The sequence below is a fragment of the Atta cephalotes genome (assembly GCF_000143395.1).
Source record: "Atta cephalotes unplaced genomic scaffold scaffold00003, whole genome shotgun sequence".
Lineage (NCBI taxonomy): Eukaryota > Metazoa > Arthropoda > Insecta > Hymenoptera > Formicidae > Atta > Atta cephalotes.
The window spans coordinates 2,613,130-2,635,895 of NW_012130067.1; the positions used below are offsets into that span (position 1 = coordinate 2,613,130).

Consider the following 22,766-nt stretch of genomic DNA (forward strand, 5'->3'; position numbering starts at 1 on the left):
TATATATATATATATATATATATATATTATAATGATATATATTATAAATATAATATAATATAATCGCATAAAAAGTTAATACTCAATAAACAATTTTTTCCATCAACTTTTTCATTTATATGTTCTTGGATATTGCGATCGTTTTTTTCTGATGCTAACTGCATTCTAGCTCATATTTATTCTTAATTGGATTCGTGAGTACAATATACATTGCACTGCAAAGATAATGAAGTTCACGGTGCGACGAATCTAGCTCGGAGAGATCTCGAGTTGCAAGTTTAAAGCGACCAGGTGATTCAGTCCGCGTGATTCACTTGGATCCCTTTTATCACTTTCTCGATTCGAGAAGGGAATTATACAGCATTGACAGTGCGACCAACGAATAGAAAGAGGAAGAGAGAGAGAGAGAGAGAGAGAGAGAGAGAGAGAGAGAGAGATTTTCGCGAGGTGCTATTACGATTGCCTGTAATTGGCGAGTCTATGTGCCATTTTTAATTGCGGTCGCACTCAAACCGTCAATAGGAACGTCTCTAAACTACCCTTGGCGATATCTCGTAATCACTATTCATTAATTCATTTGCCCATTGCGTTTCCAAAGCGCATAAAAAAAATGGCTTCTGATTAATTACTTCATAGATGTAAAAAAGTGAATACGCTTTTTTACCATTATACGTGTATCCTAAAAGATCAATAGTTATTTAATCGATCCTCTATGCCTTATTGAGTGTAATACACTTGATATCAGTGAAACTAGGCAAAAAGATGTATTTTTATATAACAGAATGCAATAATATTTACGTATAATACACAATAATATAGATATATCGTATGTATCATACACAAAAAATATTTTTTTAAGCAAGAGAGACGTGAAATAGCGAATGCATTTTTACAAGATGTCACAAACGACCGTGTCTGCATACACAACTTACTGAAAATTCTTTTCGTGCAATAGTGACTTCGCTTACTCACAGCGCACGTAACAGTTGAATTATTAAAGTTATGATAACCCACCCATTACGACATGCGACTCCAACTTTCCTACGATAGCCATTAAGTATTATATCGAGGAATACATATAATGCTTTAATCTTCTTAGACGCATATTTTCTTAACAAAACTCGCAAAAACTCAACAGAAAAATGATATTAATTTTATAAAAATTGAATACTGTCGAAAGATTATTATCGAAATTCTTATCGAATTATTGTTAATATTTTTATAAAAATTATCTACAGGAAAAAATTTCATCGAAAATAGATTAAGCCATTAAAGACCAAGATAAATATTTTTTCTCAAAATTTGAAATCCTTTTAATGGCAAGCTACTATGCCCTTAAGGAGCCTTCTTCCCAAAGTTGACCTATTTTTTTTGGTTGCAAAATCGACCAGCAGTCTTCAATGCTTAATATCATTAAAAAATAAATATTACAAAATCTTAATAAAATTTTTTTGCTTTTAGGAATTACATCGATATTATAAGATTTACAAACGTTTTTAGAAAATTGATTGTGACATTTTTTTCTATAATTTTTAATTTCTAGTATTAAATATTTGGATCTTAAATTAATATTCTTACATTTCGTTGTCCATGTTGTTAAATATTTCTCTCAATCTAAGACAAATTAAATTTCTATTAAGGAATAAAACTTAAGAGATTAATAAAAAATACATTTTATTTATTTCCAATTCCTTTTTTATTTAGAGTGAATAAAAAATGTTTCAAAAATATTTGATTGTTGGTAATTCAAAATTATAAATATTCTCACCATGGAAGAATCGATTTTAAGCTGGCCGAAGAATATGTCAATTTGTGCCGTCAATTCAGACACCCCGTATTTTTTTCCCATGGTTGTAGTATTTCCAATATACACATTCGTTCTGACTGCTTTTAACGAGACTCATTGTAGATTGGCTGAATAAAGTCAGACGACTTCGATGATCAACGATAACAGCCTCGAGATCTCCGGTTCTCGTCACAGATCAAAGCAGGTGATGCAAGAAAACGCCTGTGTGAAACGCGTCACTAATCGATGATGTGCACTGGTGTCGATTGAATAAAATATCGCGATGGAAGATCGATTCTATTAGCGGAGGTTTCTAAGACAAGGTTTAGCCCATGATACAAAGTCTTTGTCATGATATAGCCGAGAAAGGAATCGTATCTCACGAAGAATTATATCACTTCGTGATTGAAAGCAAGAGAGCAAAACGTGAAGAGATCATCCGTCGCAGTCTCACAAATGTTGATCCATTTTTCTTTACTCATTTCAATCTCTCCAGATTTATTATATTTTAAATTATATAAATTTGTTGTGTGAATATTATAAAGAATTAACACGCTCGAAATCGTACGTATTTATGACAACATATATTAATGGATTAAAGTAGAAATATATAAATATATTGTGATAAAATTCGTAAATTATAAACTGTAAATTATAAACATAGCTGCAGGTTTGTAAATCTATGACTCTGCGACTTGACTTGAAAAACGAGACAAATGACATGACATGGATATCAGATAACATGGAATAGGCGTGGTAGATGATCCAATTTATCTATTAAATCGTCTAGTTGAAAGATGTTAATGCTATTCATTATAGCATTACACTTAAATTAATGTATCAGATATATCCTTACTGATATAACGAGATATAACTGATAGAAATAACTGATTATTATAAATAGAGTCTCATTTTTTCTAACTTGTATCACTTTAATGTCTTAATTTCTTATTAGAAAAATTTTTTATTATTAAGGCCGACAATTTCTTTATTTTAAATTTTATTTGTCTATTTCGTATATTAAAAAATGAGAAAGATATTTCATGTGATAATATTTCTGATAGAAAAATATGGATGTATTATAAATATATATTTTTTAGAAAAGTCCACTTATCGTTTAATTTTATCAGAAAAGGTAATAAAAAGTTTTTTATATTATTAACAGAAGATTTATTATAAAAGTAAAGATTAAAATTATATGGATATATTCATGCAAGATAGAAAATGCGATAAAAGCTCGAGGCTAATGTTTAAGTCTTCATAAATTGTCTTTTTTTTTTTACAGAAACGGTGTAGAAGCTTTAAATTTAAAAATGATTATGAAGTTAGAAATGCCGAGCAAAATTTTGCTCTCCAACGCCAACGCCAATGTAATAAAATCTGAACGGCTGTTCCGTATTAGAAATGAAATCTCCCTTTTATTGTCCAGAGGAAATTATGTGACATTGGGAAGGAGGTGATGAAAATATCAATTTTCCAAAGAATGAAATCTATATGAATTTAATTACGTGTAATTGTGCACGTATAATATTGAGTCTGAGAATAATAAACGAATAATTTGATACTCTAGAGGCTCTCGAAGAGGAATCAATATTATAAGGTCATTTATTCAAACGCCAGTTATTAATATATCACAAGATTTTTATTCAGCTCTTTTATATGCTATTCGCAAGAGATTGTTGGCAAATTATATTTGATTATCTAATCAAAGATTTACTTAATTTTGTTGAGATACCGTATACAGTTTCGATAATTTGACGAATCATCGGTGTCTTGCAGGAATGTCAACCAGAATTTCTGCGTGATCTCGTTCTGAAGATGAAGGCCTACATATTCACCCCTGGCGATTCAATATGTCGAAAGGGCGAGGTTGCTCGTGAGATGTTCATAATAGCCGACGGTATACTGGAAGTAATCAGCGAAAATGGTAGAATACTCACTACAATGAAGGCTGGGGACTTCTTCGGCGAGATTGGTATACTTAATTTGGACGGATTGAATAAGTAAGTAAAATTATTCTGGTTCTTTTCCTGGCCCAGCCAATATGATAGTCAAGATCTATAATAGATTCACTTCTCATTTCGTGAAGTTGAAGTAGACAATTACACGAGCTGAAGAAATTCGCTTTTTCACATATAAATAATTATAAAAAAAAGACTGAGATATTTTAGAAATGCAAGAAATATTTTTGAAGAATTTACCTTTTTATAAACAATTTTAATTATAACCATAAAATGTTATGTCTTATTAATTTCGTATACTTTATAAGAGTTAAATTCTTAAAGTCGAAAATTCGAAAAAATTTTCAGACGCACAGCCGACGTTCGTTCGGTGGGTTACTCCGAGCTGTTTAGTTTATCGCGGGAGGACGTGCTGACGGCGATGACGGACTATCCGGAAGCGCAAGAAATCCTGCAAAATCTCGGCCGAAAGAGACTGTTGGAAGCACAGAGAGTATTGCGGGAATCGCTTCAATCTGCATCCCCCGGTCATGATTCGTCCGATAACAGCACCGGTAAGAGGATCGTCGATAAGCTGAAGAGTGACGTGAAGGGCTTGAAGAACGTCTTGCGGAAAAGTAGGCGCAACACTCGGCCGGAAGAGAGCCTGGAGCTTCAGCCATTGGCGCCGAAGGAGCCAACGCTGAAACGGCAGCAGAAGATCGACGACGGCCAAGACCTGTCTTTGTCTACTCAGGAGCAGTCGGTGTCACCGCTGGGCGCCGGTCTTCCGCTGCTGTCCAGGCTCAGGCTGTTGAAAGAAAAGGAGGAGAGGGAGGAACGGCGTAATTTGATGGACACATCGGCTAATACGGTAGAACCACATGTACCATCAGTCTCGGAGACCTTGAACCCCACCAATCCGAACTTGCCATTTTTGCAGAGGATACTTCAGCTAAAGACAAAAAACGAGCAGGAGACCACTCAAATAGAGAGAGAAATGCCCAAGGAGTCCCTACCTAAGAACATCATTCCCGAGGAAACGAGTACGCAGTCGGACGAGCAATCGTCCTCGGGTGGTCAGAGTGTCGCTATGACTACTGTGACCACAACCTCGCAGGTTAAGACACGTACTGTGTGCAAGCTGATCAATCCCTGGACCATGCTGAAAAATGCATCATTGACTCCCAAGGGTAATTCTTCGCAGAGAAGTTCACCGGCCAAAAAACTGCAGCAAACTAAGATGTATGCTTCCATTGATGACCTCTCGCCAGAATATTGCGATCTGCCATTCGTTAAGAAGCTCAAAATCCTCAACGAAAGGCAGAAGCTGGCCGAACTAGAGAAAGCGGCTAGGAGCTCATCCCTTGATTGCGGCGATAATGTTGAGCCAAAATTTGACAGCAACCTCACGAGAAGCCACTCGGAGACCTGTGCCATCGAGTACACCAGGAAGCTAGCTAAATATAATCAAGTAAGTAGTAGATTTTTAATACATAATGAATTTTTATAAATGTATTTTTTAATCAATTTTTTATACATTATTTTTAATATTGCTACATGACGATGACACTGACCAAACCATCGTATTTGATTGATGCCGATGATATCAATTAATGCCGATAACGTTGATCGACTTCGATGACACTGACGTCGATGATGCTAATCAACAACGATCTCGCGGACCGATTACGATGACGCCGACTGATGCCAACCGACGCCAACCGATTTCGACGATGCCGACCGACACTGACGACGACGACGATGTGGACAGACTACGACGACATCGACCAACGCCAACTGATTTCGACGATACCGACCAACGATGACAACGACGACGATGCGGACCGATTACAATGACACCGATTTCGACTGTTGGAAAATACTATAAGAGGAAATGAATTATATATATTTTATTATATATATTCTACATTTATATATATTCTATTATAGCTAATTCATTTCCTCTATAAAGTAGTAGTACAGTAGACTTATAAAATAATAATACTAATAAAGTACAGTAGATTACAAATACAAACCGGTTCATAAATAAGAACAGTAGGTTAATTATGGATTTACAAGAATATAATAAATGGACACACCAATCTGCTTTACTATGACAATTCTCTACAATTCTGTCTTTCTTTGAATGGTATTTTAAAAAATAGAATGAAAAACTAAATCAATAGTATGAAATTTATTTAAATTTATTTAAATTCATTTAAATTTGTTGAGAAGCCCCAATTTGACGACTTCTGAAGGAGGATCAATACAATATTGCTTAAAATGAAATATTAAATATTTTGTTTATAAATGCAATTAAATGTTACAAACTGCAAAGAAAATTTTTCTGTGAAGTTTAGATAATGCATTGACAATGATAACAATTAATAATTTATATAACTCTTAATAATAAATGCTATGCATTGATAATAATGTTATATTTCTTGATAAGAATTATCAAGACATATAATGAACGCCGAAAAAGGAGTTTAAATGACGAAAAAGAAATTAAAACACGATATAATTGTTTAATATCAAATTTTTTTTATTTAGAATTTTGTTTTGCATGATTGGGTTAATGTTTTTTTAAAACTAAATTAAATTTAAAACTAAGTTAATGTTTTTTTTTAAACTAAATTAAATTAAAATAAATTAAATTAAATTAATAGTTTACAAAATTAATAAAATTAAATTAAGAGTTGAAGGAATAAAAATTTAACTTAATTAAAGTTAAGATTGAATTAACTTAAATTTAAAAAAAAGTTCATTTTGAAAAAAATTATTTTGAGATCAAAATGTTCTAATTTTTTTTAAATGAGATTACTTTAAATAACACAATATAGATTATTAGATAAATTTAATTTTTTTATTCACATGGAAGTTACATTTACATATAATAAGAATCACAGCATAAGATATTTTCGTTAAAATCTTGCGAGAGAGAAGAGTATATAATCTCTTTTTCTTTAACCTTTATCTAACTTCTTTTAACGTTTGAAACGATTGCTCACGTATGTTTACATTAGATATTTGCTACAAAAAATACGTAAAATTACGTAAATATACATAAAAATTTAGAAAATAGATAGATGTGCAGTACTATTTTACATTAATTCTTTACCTGATTTCATATTTATATTATTGAAATATAATATATTATAACACCTAAAATTAGTGTAATTCAAAATAATCGGGAATTGACAAAAATCTAGCGAGTCAATAATACTGGCTATCATATCGTGTGATTCTTATTATAGAGTCTCTAATCATAAAATCTAATCATTGAACTTTTTCTAAATTAATTCTCTAATGTTTAAGATTTAATAAAAAAAAAATGGCAGGGATAGAAATATTAAGAAGGAAACATTTTTAATTTAAAAAAGTCAGTAAATTAAAATTTAAAAGTAACTAAAGTTAAAAATTAATGTATTTAAAATTAACAAAGTTAAATTAAAACTCAATAAATCAAAAGTTAATTTTTTAATCTTTTTTTTCAACTTTTAACGTTTTAATTAGTTACTACTCAACTCTAACGTTTTATAATAGGATCGACAAGAATCGGCGTCACTGACTCCAGAACAACTGTCGTCAGAGAACGAGACGCTCGAGAGACAGAACTTGAAGAGCATTCTGAAGAAACTGTCAGCTAGCAGTAGGGCTGACAGTTCCGAGACCTCTGCGACGAGTACGCCTGATCGCGATGCCGCATCCGCCGAACTGAAAAAGCTGATGAGAGCGCCGACGATCGAGGGTTACGCCGCGCGGCATTCAAAGCTGTCCAAGAGTGTGACCTTCAACAAGTACACGCTGCAGAGCCCGCCGTCCGAGCAGCTCTTACAATCGAATTATCCGCTGTCCAGCACCCAAGATCAGCTGTCACTGCCGCCGCCCAATAAATTTAGTTTCCGTCCTGTGAGCAGTGCCGGTGATGTCTCGATACAAACGACATCCTGGCCGCGGGAGGAGTGTTTAGACGAATTGCTCTATGGGGTCGGCGAGATCATCAAGGCAGGCTTGGTGAGTGAGAAGCAAGACGACTGCCGTTTCCTTTGTCCCTGCTTTCAATAGGTGAGGCTTTGTGTATCGCTCCCTGTCATCACGTAAGAGTGCCTTTATCAAAGGGCTGCTCTCGCGAGAGACATTCCGACAACACTCTTCAATATCGATATTTATTGACAGTACAAATAATCAGCGGAATTTACCGGCGAAAATAAATTTACGCTTATATTTTTTCCTTATTAATAATTATTTTTAATTTTGAATTGTTTTAGATCTGCTATTATATTTTCTGCTCTTGTGAAGCAAAGAAGACTGTACTCGCTCGTAATTCTGCAAAATTAAACCCATCACCGTTTTTAAGCATGTTTCCCAAAATCCTGAACTTGGTACTTCTCATCACCAGATGTACGTTTATCAAGCCCATTGTTTATCAATTATCCAACTCCGCTTGCAGAAGTTCCCTATTAGTTGGATAGTTCCCGTATGACATATGCCCGCTGTCTTGATTAATCATACCACCGCTTTTGACATTGCAGGAAGACATACAAGTTAAGTTCACGTCGCTAGAGTTGGAAATACGTAAGCGTGACGAAATAATATCGCAGCTACAGTCACACATTCAGCAACTGGAGCGAAAGAAACTGCGGAGAGCAGATGATTCCGGTGGGGATAGCACCGAGCATGATGCTTCCATGGAGGAGGATCTCGACGACGATCGTGAGGATCACCCCTTCATGCGTGATGGCTCTGTGGATACCGTCCTCGGGTCTATGCGGTCTCGCGATCGACACTCGTTCTCGTCCGTCGGTTCAAGCAGCAGGCGATCGTGGGAAGAACATTCGGAAAGAGAAACTATGGAACTACAGGAGCTGCCGAACTCAATAGTACCCCAGAAACTGTTGCGGAAGGATGTGGCGATCGATCTTGAATCGAACAGCGATAGCAAATCGGATGAAGAATTTGATATCCATTTTTCCAAGAGCGATAGCGATGAGGAGGACGAAGAAGAAGAGTATGATGATGAGGATGATGATGATAAGATTACGCGACAGGACGGCTACAATAATTGGGAGGTCACTCTGCTGGCGAAGCAGCTTGAGGCAAAGCAAAGAAATGGCGATAATCCCAATCCTTAGCTTAACGAGACTCTAGAAACATCGTGTTACCTCGGAAACACGATATGCTCTGACGAATGCAATCCGCTGGCTGAATCCAGTGGTAGTGCAGCTTTTTGCGAACGCGATCCTTATCCAAACATACAGTCATATTTCGACAACATGACTAGCTGCAGCGAGACTCTGATATAATCCGATCTCGCAAAGTGTTATTGATGTTTCTCCTCCTTCCCTTCTTATTTTTAATCCGTTTCGTCTAATTTAATTTTTAGTGTCTGTGATAGGTCTAATTTAATTTTTAGTATCTGTGATAAATCCCCAGTTCGATGGATCAGCGATCCTGTATAATTTATTACTTGTATCGCGCAGATATTAATTCGCATATAAAACAAAGTCTTTTGCCTTTTTCTTCAGCTTTCTTCTTTTCTTCTTTTTTTCTTGGCTAAGTGATTTCATTGCAAATATTTATAACTAATAACAACTGATAATTTTTATTCTCATTAACTTTGATTCATATTTAATTAAACTCAATTTTAATTTGATTAAACGTATATTGATGTAATATTTATAGATGTATCTGTAATATTTATAGGTGTCGTATGTAGTGTTAATCTTGCATTCAAGTAGCAGCAATTCGACCTTCCTAAAAAGCTGCACTCGGAAAGAAAAAGAGAAAAGTGACAGAACTTAATGGGAAGTATACTTAGAATATACTGGAAAGGCCATACAATATGTAATCAATGTAGTAAAAGTATCTCCGTCCTTGTCTGATGACCTTGAATGCTTGTTTGCTGTGACACTAAAATACACATATTTTATATATTTTTATATAATTTAAATTAACTCAATATATAATCTTAAAGCTGGATTTAAAATTATCTCTGAAGTAAGGGTTATATTTACGCACGAAGAGATATTTTATTTTGCTTCGTTGATATTTTGAAATATATAACGCAATAACATCTCATTTTTTAATTTTATGCTTTTGTTTCGCGAGTTTTGAAGTTTAAATGTATGTATATAGGATTCGTAATCGATGCGCATTACGGTGAAGCATTCAGACAAGGACAGATAGACATTCTGGTGCAATCGACAGTCACCTATGACCCTTCCAGTATATAAGTTCTAAGAGAACTGACCAAGCTCAATATTGTAGATTCCTAGATTTCTTTATAAGTAAGTAAAAATTCAAATTAAGAAAAAGTAAGAAAAAGACCATTAAGATTTGTACATATGTATGAGCGAGAATGCAAGATAATATAATATAAGGGTGCCGTCCCATAGAACGGAAATTGGCAATAGAACGAAACTCGCACGATGAATCACAGCCACTCCGTTTTCTTTTTTACGCTTTTCTTAAATTTATGTCCCATTAAGCGGAATTAGCAGAAGCAGAACACGCGGAATAATATAAAATCATACTTTTTATATTATTTACAATACTTGTAATAATAAAAATAGTATTTTAATTATGTTGATTCCGCGAATTCCGTTCCGTTGTCAATTTCCATTCTATGGGGCGGCACCTTAAGATTATAGGTAGTGTTCCATTGCAGAATCATTTTATCTTTAGTTGCGATCGATTTAGACGCGCTTTCAGCGCTTTTCAATACTTCTTATTTTAATACATTAAAAGCCGATTGTTCCATTTTTTGGTAAATTTTACCTGTTAAAATTTATCTTATAAAATTTATCTTATAAAAAAAACCAAAAGATGGAACAATCGGCTCTTAATGAACGATAAAGACAGAATGATCATTAAAGCGCATGAATTCAAATACTTCAAATCGATTGCAGCCTTTGTTTGACACTCTGTAAACAACAAAGATAAAATGATACCTCATGTGTATTATACATGCAATGGAACGCAGCCTAAATGTATCCTATCTCCTTTTAAATGTATCAGAGTTGTATAAATGTGAAAAATGGAATATATTTCATCAAAAAATAAATCATAATAAATAATATGTTAATTTATTGAAAATTTATTTAAAAACAATATAATTAAAAAATTGAAAATTATTATTACAAATTTAGGTTACATGACATTTTCTCAAAAAACTAGACTGGAAAATATTGGCATTAACAAAAACTCTTAAGCAACACGATTTTAATTTGTATGGATTAGTAACATTGTTGAAGTAATAAGCCCATAAATTTGTGGTATGGATTTATGGACGAACTTATGGACTTAGGGACTCCTTATATAATAAAAAGAGTAGGGAACACAGAACAGAGAATAAGAATTTCAGAACCTATCTATCAGAAATCATTGTAGAATATACAATTTCTGATAGGTTGAAATTCTAATTCTCTCTGTTCTTTTTGTTATGCAGAGCCCCTTATTACTTCAATAGTGGCTTAACAATTTTCAGATAAGAATGTAAGAATCAACCAACTATAGTCGAAGAATCAATTACAGTTCTCCTGTCGTTCGACTGTAACAGGAGAATATTCGACTGTAGTTGATTAATTCTTATATTCTGATCCGGATTAAACTTTCGGTGGAAACTAGGCTACTGTTACTAATCCGTATAAATTAAAATCATGTTGCCTAAAGATTGTTGTTAGTACCAACATTTTCCAGTCTAGTTTTTCGGGAAAATGTCATGTAACCAAATTCTGTGTTCGAATTATGCGCCATAATGCGACATCTACCTCTATGAGCTGCGCCGCGCGGATTAAGCGTAGTACTACGCAAAGTCCGCACATAACCTGCAATCATAATAATAACAAACGCGTCGCGACGGACCTTTGTTATCAAATACTGCGGAGTCATAATATCTCTATCCACGATTTCGCGCGGTATAGGCCGCTATTGTGATGTCGAAGACGTGAGTCTACCGGGAATAGTTTCGACAGAATGGGTGACATAAGGGCTGGACTCGAGGACTTAAAGCTCGACAGTGCTCTCTTCGCCAATGTGAAATACTACGTCAGCGGTGCGGGCGATCCGAAGGTATGTTATAATTTCCGTTCATTTCCCGCGTTTTTGTTCCGCCGATGCTCCAACACCCGACGAATGGAACAGCCGTGAGATTCGCTGCTATCGCAGCTGACTGCGCGATATTTGTGAAAGTTATGCTGTTCTTTTTTCCGCTATGAAACCGATGTTCTTCGATTGTCAACGAAGGTTATAATTTGGAACACCATTTCACATTAATGTCGTCCTATCGTTGGACTGTTTCTCTTTTCTGTAACTTATTTCTTAATATGTGGAATGACAACAGTATTGAAATATTTCAGATTTATACATGCCTGACTATTAGAAAATGTTACTGTTTGTTAATCATAGGCAATACTTTTACAGATTTTGAATTTATTGCAAGAAGGTGGGGCTGAGAGGTCTAATTATTTTAGTGATTATGTTACACATCTGATAGCAGGCAATGAAGCATTAGAAAATGACATTTCTGCAGCAAAGGATCTATATGAGATACCAGCAGTTACACAAAATTGGATTTTATTTTCTGTTAAATGCAACAAGCTTTTGCCGTATCCTTTTGCAAAAGACTGTTATTTTAATATTAATATTTGTTACAAATAGACACATGTTTTAAAGATAAAAAAATTCTTAGAGAAATAATATAACAAATATGTGAGCAGCTTAAATGTTAAAAAATTTACATTTATGGAAACACTTTGAATTAGCTTATTAAACATTTATTAAATTTAGGACATAATTTATATTTTCTTAACAACTTTATTTAAATAGAACGCAATATTTCTCACCAGAAGAGAATCAGTTATTTTCGAACATAAATGTCTGCCTATCCCAAGTAAGTCGAGCAGACAGCAAGTCTCTATGGGCAATGATAATACTCCAAGGTGGCAAATGTCAGCTACGCTTGGATAAATATTGCACTCATCTGATTACGGGCAAAGCAAGCGGTATAAAGTATGAAACTGCTACGAGACACCATATACCCATTGTAACACCTGATTGGGTAACGGAATGTTGTAAGAAAGGTACTCTCGTTAGTGAAGTGGAGTATCATCCTAGATTGCTAGTATCTCCAAATAGCTCGACAGCAATGATTACTGGATTTATGGATGAAGATACGGATAATAATGTTGCACAAGAGGAACAAGATAGGACAAAGGCCATGTTAGAGCAACTCAAGCAACGTATGCCATGGAATCAGCCAAGTCCACCAGTGTCTTCAAGTGCTTCGCATAACCTTGGTGCAACCAGTACAACAACTGTTCCTTATTCGACAAATGGACAAAATACTGTGAACATGCAGCCGCAACAGCATCTTCCACGATCAGTTTCCTCGACCAGTTTAAGCACTTCCACAGTTGCTTCATCAGTCTCTGACCAAGATGTTATCAATCAAACAAATTGGCTTCCACAGACATCTCAGCAAAATAATATTTCTCAGCAAGTAAAAGCTGTACCATCACAAATGCAGCAGCAAGAACTGTCTCCGCAACAGCAGCAAATGAATATGCAACATCAATTGATACAGCAGCAACAATTAACATCGCAACAGCAATTAACGCAGCAACAACTTACGCAACATCAACAACAGTTGCAGCAACCATCATACAACCAACAACAACTTTTGAATCAGCAGCAATCGCCTCAGTTACAGCAACAACAATTAGTAGGGCAACAGCAATCGATAATACCTCAACAACAGCAACAACCAATAAATTCGCAATTATCTCAACATCAGCTAAATACGCAACCACAGCAATTATTGACGTCGCAACAAAAGCAATTAAATCAACATCAAATTATTCAACAACAACAATTACAGACTCAGCAGCCACATTTGACACAACAACAGCAGCAGCAAGTGCAATTAGCATCTCAACAACAAATAGTAATGCAACAGCAGCAGCAATTACCTTCTCAACAGCAACAAATAGCAGGTCAACATCAATTAACTCAACCACAGACTTCATCGCAGCAACTTACTTCCGAGCAAAGGCAACTTCTTTTGCTGCAACAGCAGCAACAGCAGCAACAGAAGATACAACAGATTTCACAACAATTACAACAATCTGCTCCTCAGAACTCTCAACAATTTGTTATAAGGGACGGTCAATTACAACAACAGCCACAGAATCAGCAGTTAATTGGATCAAATCAGCAAGGATTTATTGTTCAACGGGATTCACAGTGGCAACAGCAGCAATATCACTTACAATTGCAAAGGCAACAGCAACAGCAACAGATTGGTGCTCAAAGGTCTGGAGGACAATGGAATCAACAACCGCCTCAACCTCCCAGACAATTAATTCATTTGGATGCGCAAACACATCAGCAGCTGCAGCAGATGGATCCTCAACAGAGGGCTCAATTCATTCAGAAGATTCAAAAGCATCGAAGCAGCCTAATATTACAAAGGCAGATGCAGAATCGTCAGGCACAGCAAGGTTCACATATCGCTGTTATAAGGAGTCCTGGTAAACCAGTACAGCCGGGCAGTTTACAGTGGGTTCAGCAAGCTCGACCGCAAATGATGGGACCGCAACTCACGCAAACTCCAGGACAAAAACCTGTACATCCTGGAGTACAGCCACCAGCATTAACTCCGATAAACTCTTCTAATCAAGTTATTGTATCAGCTGGTCAGGCCGTTCAAGGCCCGCAGGCGTCACAAACAGGCCAACCATTCCAACAAGGACAGCTCACTCCTCAACAATTAGCACAACTACAGTTACAGAAGCAGCAACAAATGGTTAGACTGCAACAGTTGCAACATTTACAACAACAGCAGCAACAAGGTGCGCAGCAAGAACCGCCGTTAGCGTCTCTGCCGAATAACGCGCAAATACCACCGGATCAACAGCTTGTAAATGCTAAAACAAAAACTGCGCTGGCAAATATGTTAACTAACAGATTACAAGGTGGTGCTGCCGAGGGCAGTGCAGCTGGTCAATTGAGATTAATGACTGCGCAGCACCGACCTCCACCTCCACCTTCACAGGATCCGCAGCTTCTAGCCGCTTATCAAAGAAGAACTCTGGGGAATATAACAAATGGCGCACCATCAGGTGCACCTATAAAAATGCAATATGCTCCAGTTGTGCAACAACCTAAGGCTCAGTTTTATGGTCACAATCCAAATTTGAAATGTACGTTTTTATTTTTTATTATTTTATTGTTCTATTAACATTATTATTATAGAAATTTTATACAATATTAGAATAATATAATGATTTAACAAGCTTTATTCTTTTATGATATATATCTGGCATCGTTATTGTAATCAGTAATCAAAAATATGTGTATTTTCAGTGCCCCTAGAGCTATTCTTGTTAGGATGTATCTTTGTCATTGTTGAATATGACGTGCAGCGTCCTAATGAAGTATCAGTCTGGAAACAAGTTATTGAGAGACATGGTGGTGAAGTAGAGTCACAATATTGTACTCGAGCAACGCATGTGCTTGCCATCACGCAGAAACATCCGACTGTAGTGCAAGCGTTGCGCGAAGGGAAACGTTGCGTCAGTGCACATTGGCTTTCTGATGTTGTCAGTAAGCAACAAGTACTCCCACCTTGGCATGTTCTTCATTTTCCGACGCCATTTAGCTTAACTGAACTTCCATGTGGCAAGCAAATTATATCATTTTCTGGCTTTGAGGGAGAGGAACGAGCAAAAGTCAAATATATGTTAGAAGCTTTGGGTGCGAAGTATACGAATTACTTTTCCAGACATAATACTCTTCTTGTTTGTAGAAGGTACTGATCTTGTATTTTTTCCTTATTAATTTAATAACTTTATTAATTGTTCATATTACATGCGTAATCGTTCTATTAATTGATAGTTCAACATTCTTTTTTATAATATTTTATATTTCTTATACTAATTAACATTTTCTTAATATTTTTAAAATAATTATATTCTGAAATATTCTTTTTAGACCAGATGGATTGAAATATAAAAAGGCACGTGAATGGCAAACCAGTGTTGTAAACGTACAATGGTTGACAGATTTATTATGCGGGCAGATGAATGCTTTGCATCAACTTGAGGGACCAAAGTATCAACAGTTTAGTCTGAGTAATCCTTTCAGACTAGATTATTCACTAGTGCCTCATCTTATGGGTATAATATTTACTTATTACAAAAAGACAAGAAAGTTTGGTCACAAAGTTTTGTGTTCATTAATAACATAACATCTAAAAAAAATAAACTCTGGAGTGTTATATCTTATTAAATACTAAAAATAATAATTGACACTTAAAATAATCTTTAATACAACTTTTAAAGCGTTTCGAGAATCAATGATTTTTCCATAGAAAAATTCTCCCAGGCAGTCAGTAGAATGGTTTTCAGTTCAATCAGTAAAAATTTTGATATTTAATAAAATGTAACCAACACTTTTTAGACTTTGTTTTCTTTAAATATATTAAATATATTAAATATATTACATTCAAGTAGAAAATTAGTATTATTTATTGTCATTTTGATGTCAAAATGATGTTTTTAATGTCATTTTAAAGCCAAAATAGCGATAAATAATGTTAGTTTGCTACATGGATAATAATTTAATATACATAAAAGTTTGGTCAAACTTTTTTGTTATCCTATAGATTATAAAAATTAGATTTATAAAAATAGATTTATAAATAGATTTATAAAAATTATATATTTGAAAATTATATATTCTGTTATTATACATGAAACTATCAAATTTTCTATTTAATTTCTAGCTGCTTGGAAAATGCCAATAAATATTACACAAGAATCTTATGACAAAGTACAACAGGTTGGTCAGGGTCCAAATTCGATAAGAAAATACAAGAAGCCACGTCTGGATGGCCCACTATTGAATAAAGACCCACATCTTCTGGGCTTAGATGAACCAATTGTCATTAGCAATCCTGATCCTCCACCACCTGATAAACAACCAAAAATACTATTTTCTGGTATAAATCCTAAAAATCATGCCAAGGTACTATAATATAATAGATACCATTTACTTGGCTTTTCGGAATATCCGAAATTGTAAAAGAACAAATTGTTTTTTAATTAATAAATTAATTTTTTATTTCTTATTAACTTATTTCTTTATGTGTCGCTATTAAACTTACACTACTACTTCTATGTTGTCTCGTCCTTTCTCTTCATCCTTTTGCGTTGTCATGGCCATGTCAAAAAATCTTTTATGTGTCTACTAATTTTTTTTGTCCTCTCTCTTTTTTTGCATTTATTCAGTTTTTATCCATATTTTTTCAATATTTGCTGTCACGTACACATGTCAAGAGGTATTAACTTTATATTTTGTTTGTAATTACAAAAATTCATTAATTGTAATATTATTAAGTTTTGCTGTTGCAATTTTCTGAATAGATTTTATGTAATTTCTAGAGAATTCGAGAACTGGGAGGAGCTTTAGCTGCCAGTTGGCGAGATGCTACTCATCTCGTAATGTCAGCACCATTACGAACAGTAAAGTTATTGTGTTGTTTATCACGTTGTAAATATATCGTCAATCTTCAATGGTTACTCGATTGCTCCGCAAAAAACACTTTTGTAGATGAAAGTGCATATATGCTTGGTGATTCGGAATTTGAGAAGAACTTCAATTGTAATATCGAAAAAACTTTAGCGAGCCCCAATCGAGGGACTGTACTTAAGGTAATAGGATTAAATTCCTTTATCAATGTATAATACGATTTTTAATTGTATAATAAACAGTGTAGACATTTTAAACAGTTGGAAAGACAAATTTTTTAATGTTTTCACTTTTTCACTTAATCAGGGTAAAATATTTTATGTCACGCCAAGTGTAATACCATCACCTTCGGCAATTGCGGAAATAATAGAAAGTGCAGGAGGTACAATGGAAAAAACACGTAGATCAATTGTTCAGATACAAGAAATGAATGCTGGGAAATTAAATTATATTATTGTGACCCATGACAATGACCTCCATCTCCTTTCTGATGTTTTACGTGCAAATATTAGTAAGTAGTCACAAATTAATTTTTAATGTTTTATTATCTTATTTTTTATATAAGAAAATTAATTATAAAAAAAGAGTGGAGATTAAATGAAATGGAGGATATGTGTGTGTGTGTATGTGTGTGTATATGTATGTATATATACATATATATATACATACGTATAAGAAGATACATTTCTATTATCTATTATATCATATCTATTATATATATATATATAATGTAGATAATAGAAATGTATCTTCTTACACGTAATTTTTTCATTTAAAATTTTACAGATGTGTACAGTGCAGAAATTGTATTAGGTGCCGTTGCACGACAACATTTCCAACCTGACACGAGTTAAATTTAAAATGTTCAAGTTGTACTTTGCTATATTTTTATCCCTGTTATGGGCCTATCAATTCTTTAATGATTTATTTTCGAAATGGAAAATTTTTGCTTACCTTCTGCAATGGGACAATAAAGAACAGAATTTTATGATACAAAAAAATTTTATATATATTTTACACTTATTTCCTATACACCACTTCCTTTCAGTTCTACTTAGTATTATTTGAAGCGGTCGAATTGCTGCTACGAATGCTTTGAAGCATTTTTTGATTGGTCAATTAGTAAAATTCTTTCTTCCGATTGATCAATCAAATCATCAATGCTTCAAGCATTCGTAGAGGCAACTCAACGGCACTCTTATGGCTTCAGCGTGATGTTAGTCGCGCGCGACATCCAATGACAATAACTTTAGAATGAGAATATCGGTAAAGCTATACACTCATTGGATATCGCGTGTCGCACGTGACGAACATGCACTGGTGTGCTGGAGGCATTAGAGATAAATATGTAAATTTAATTATTGCAAGAATTTGTAATTTGTATTTCTCTGTCAAACAAATTAATACGTCTAATTGTAATTGTATTCTTTAGATTTTTTTAATTTTTAAAATTTAGCTGTTTAACTATTTTTGAAGTGCCAACTTTTCTTTTTTTCGAAAGCTGGTAGTACTGTACGGAGAATCAGTAAAATCAATTGAAATAATTTCTTCAGTTGATCGGAATTGATCGGAATCGCCGGTTAAATTTTCAATTGTTTCATCGATCCTATAATATTCGGTGAGTGAGAACTGAGAAGCTTCGTGATGACCGTGAATTAGTTTTGACTTGGATAATACGAAAAAATAAAGGTAATTTTACTTATTCATGTTCTATTTAAAAGAATCTAATAATAAAACGCGGTGATTTGCCTCGCGAATAGAACAAGGCGAATGTTTTAATTCATCGATTGATCAATCGCATTGTGCGCAGATGTAATTTTGTTCCATAAAAGCTGCATTTGCGCATAATGCGATTAATCAATCGATGAATTAAAAAATTCGTCCACATTAAAATTTACAGATATTCAAGGTTAAGAGATTTGTCACATCGGTGGTATAGAAGCGTGCACATCAACACATGAAGCTAAGACAAGAGCGCATTCTGTTTACATATAATGCGCATCATGAATCCTAAAGATGAGTACTAAAATATATGATATAAATATATAAATAATAGGGAGCATACAGCCACAAACGACAGATGTTAAAACGAAAATCACATATTTAATATTATTATATAAAAACATAGACGTTTCAATCAAGACTTGACCATCAGTATCAAGATGACAAATAAAGAATTACAAAAAAAATTAATTAATTACGCAAAAATCGCTAATCAAAAAGGTAATACAGTATCAAGATGATGAATAGAAGAAATACGGAATGAGAATACGGAATTTCCAGATTCACGTATTTTTTGACACAAGTCCTCGCAGATGTAACTCGAAGTAAATAACACAATTTAAAAAACAAGAACAATTTGAACAAATGGTAAGAATCACTGCTGATAAATTTTTTTTTCCTCACACAAAGTCATTTTTTGCTTCTTTTAAAAAGGAATCATAAACGGAACAGATTAGAAGCGTTAAAAAAATTTTTTGGTTAATTTCATTCTCTTGATTTTATCTTACTCGATTAACTTGTACCATAAACGATTGGAAAATTCTTTTACTATTTTATTGACTTGCGATCATTGTTTTTAATTTTATGTATTTTTTCTATTTGTCATCTTGATGCATTATCATATTTTTGACTAGCAATTTTTGCGTAATTAATTAATTTTTTTTTGTAATTTTTTATTTGTCATCTTGATGTACTGATGATGGTCAAATCTTGACCGAAATGTCTATGTTTTTATATAATTTTTATAATATTAAATATATGATTTTCGTTTTAACATCATCGTTGTGGCTATATGGTCCTTATTATTTATATTTGTATTATTGAGCCACCTTCAAACATTTAATAAATATATTAGATGTAACGGGAAAAACGCCACGAACTTTTTCCCTAATATTTTGAGTAACTTTAGTTAAGGCCTAATCTATTCTTTGATCAAAATTGATAAACAACCGAAATTTCGATTTTCGATTTTGGCCGAATAATTTATAATTATTGTTTCGGTAACGATTGAGAATATCTCGGTCATTTCAAATTTTGATAAAAATATATTCAATCGATTTTTACGTAAAAATAAAAATTCCATAAGAAAAAATATAAAGACTCTGCCCTGCAGATCGAGATATTGACGACTATTAGGTTTAGAAGCTTAGGAAATTTGCCACGAAATACTATGATGCAAATATTCGCTGCGATCACAAATTCACTACTTTAAAACAAAGTCTTTATTCTAAAACACAAATTCACTATTTTAAAAAACTATTTTAAAAACTATTTTAAAAAACACTACTTTAAAAACTACTTAAAAAATAAAAATAATATAACAATAATAATAAGAAAATAATAAGAAAATAACTTGAATTTTTAAAGTAGCAAATTTGTATTTTTAAAGTAATGAATTTGTAAAGTAGTGAATTCGTTTTTAAAGCAGTGAATTTATTTTTAAAGCGCTTAATATCTCACAATCAGTAATAATATGATCATTTAGAAACCCCCAAAACTTTATCTGAAACGTTTTTTTCTATAATGCTCTGTTTCTGAGATAAAAGAAGTGTACGGATGGTCTGAGACAACTTATATAATAAATACATAATAATTAAAATTTTTCTTCTAGAATCAAAAACAATATTGTATATATGCGATAAAATGTAACGCGCTGAAATATAAAGGTAATGCGATTCCGTAACTAATTATAAATTCTATCTCTTTATCTAACTCATTACAACGATGAATTACACATTAGAAGCAGTATATTATGATTTAATTAAAATTCAGGTACGAACGCTGACCTTTTATAACATCTCGTAATGATATACATATTACGGCGTATATTATAATGTTCAATTGATATTTTGAAATGAATCTTTTAATCGATATAGTTTGTTATATTTCTGATAGGAAATTTAATGTATTATATGTAATGAATCGCGTTAATCAATGGATATGTAATTTTTGAATGAATTTTGCAAAAATTTAACATAGCAGTAAATTATTTTAAATCCAACTAAAAAGATAGTTAAAAATAGTCAAAAAAATCAACAACCACAAAATGGTTTTTTTAAAATTCTCTAATCTTGAAGGTAAGAATTGATCGAAAGTAAAAAAACTGTAATCAAGCAAATACTGCAAAAATCTTTATTACTATTTTTTAATAATATAATAGGAATTAAATAATAAAGATAACATTAACAATTTCGCTTTAATATATAATTCTGGCATCTTATTAATAAACAGGCATCTTATTAAATTATTTTTAATCAATTTAATTATTTATTGTTTCAGATACAGATGTGTACTTTTTGCGGATTTGTCAATAGTATCGGAGGATCCAGTTCGGATTAAGCAGGATCGATTCGAAGGTAGATTTTATGTTTTTTTTTTAACATTTTACATTTGAAATTTAGTAATTTTAAATACTTTTTATAACTAAATTAATATTTAATATTTAATATATGAAATGTGTATAAAGAAATTCTAAATAAAGCCTAAACATATACATAAATTTAAATATATATAAATACAATCTTAATAAAAAATATTAAGCACCTTATTAATTATTATTTAAAGTTTTAATTGAAAAATTGATAGTGTTTAGTGTAAATTATTCTTTGTTTTAAGAACTTTTCAAACTTATGTATTGTATAATACTTTAAATACGAAGCGTCTGAATATAATCTGAAAATAAAAAGCGTCTGAAAATACTATGGTCTGAATATTAAGATGTTGAACTATTAGGGAAAGGAACTTTTTCCCACACCTAATATTATATATATTCATATAAATGAATTAATTTTAGAAATGATAATTGCGTGCCTATATGGTTGTCGGACTTTCAACGCAATCAATCTGAAATATTAATAATCCCCCCAAATTTTCCCAAATTAATTTAAAAAAACTGTAATAAACTTATACTTATTGCGAAAAATATTGCCTCGACCGAAAATCGAATCCGGATTTCTTGCATTTCATGCGAGATATATTCGTTTTAATTCATTTATATGAATATATAGTTCAATACCTTAACATTCAGATTGTAGTGACACTACGTATTTAAAGTAATGTATTTAACATAAATAGTCTTGTTTCCAATCTCATTATAAAAAATAAATATGTATACAAGCACATATACAATACATGTATACAAGATGTATACTGAGAGAAAACGAAATAGTTCTGATTGTCAGAACAATTATAAATTGATAACTCTGAAATTTAAATACCTGCAATTATAGTTTTACAAAGTAATAAAAACTTAAATAATATTGAGAATATTATATTTTTATAGTTACAATACTACATTTTTATAATATTCAGCACTATTTAAATTTTTATTACTTTATAAACTTAGTTGGAGGCACTTAAATTTTAAAGTTGTCAATTCATATCAAATTATTTTGTTTTCTCTTAGTATATATACGTACATATATTAGGTGTAGTAAAAAGAAATCCATTATTTTTCCATTCAATTTCATGTAAAAATAATGGATTTCTTTTTTACTACACCT

At 32.8% G+C, this 22,766-nt stretch overlaps 2 protein-coding genes across 2 annotated transcripts in view; both read left to right on the top strand.

The window, feature by feature from the left end:
- LOC105625735 overlaps window positions 1–8,864 on the top strand; it is a 132,818-nt gene extending 123,954 nt beyond the window's left edge. Inside the window, exons 7-11 of the mRNA XM_012207057.1 lie at window positions 3,566–3,789; window positions 4,096–4,600; window positions 4,670–5,200; window positions 7,276–7,746; window positions 8,265–8,864. Coding sequence (XP_012062447.1) covers window positions 3,566–3,789; window positions 4,096–4,600; window positions 4,670–5,200; window positions 7,276–7,746; window positions 8,265–8,864 — 2,331 coding nt within the window. The remainder of the gene's footprint in view (window positions 1–3,565; window positions 3,790–4,095; window positions 4,601–4,669; window positions 5,201–7,275; window positions 7,747–8,264) is intronic.
- A 2,842-nt stretch (window positions 8,865–11,706) lies between these two features.
- On the top strand, window positions 11,707–18,116 carry LOC105625439 (PAX-interacting protein 1). Its single transcript, XM_012206770.1, has 9 exons — window positions 11,707–11,802; window positions 12,154–12,338; window positions 12,559–14,933; window positions 15,097–15,541; window positions 15,724–15,908; window positions 16,517–16,758; window positions 17,175–17,444; window positions 17,569–17,773; window positions 18,049–18,116. Exons 1-9 carry the CDS (start codon window positions 11,707–11,709, stop codon window positions 18,114–18,116), a joined length of 4,071 nt encoding a protein of 1,356 aa, XP_012062160.1.
- The last annotated feature ends 4,650 nt before the right edge of the window (window positions 18,117–22,766 follow it).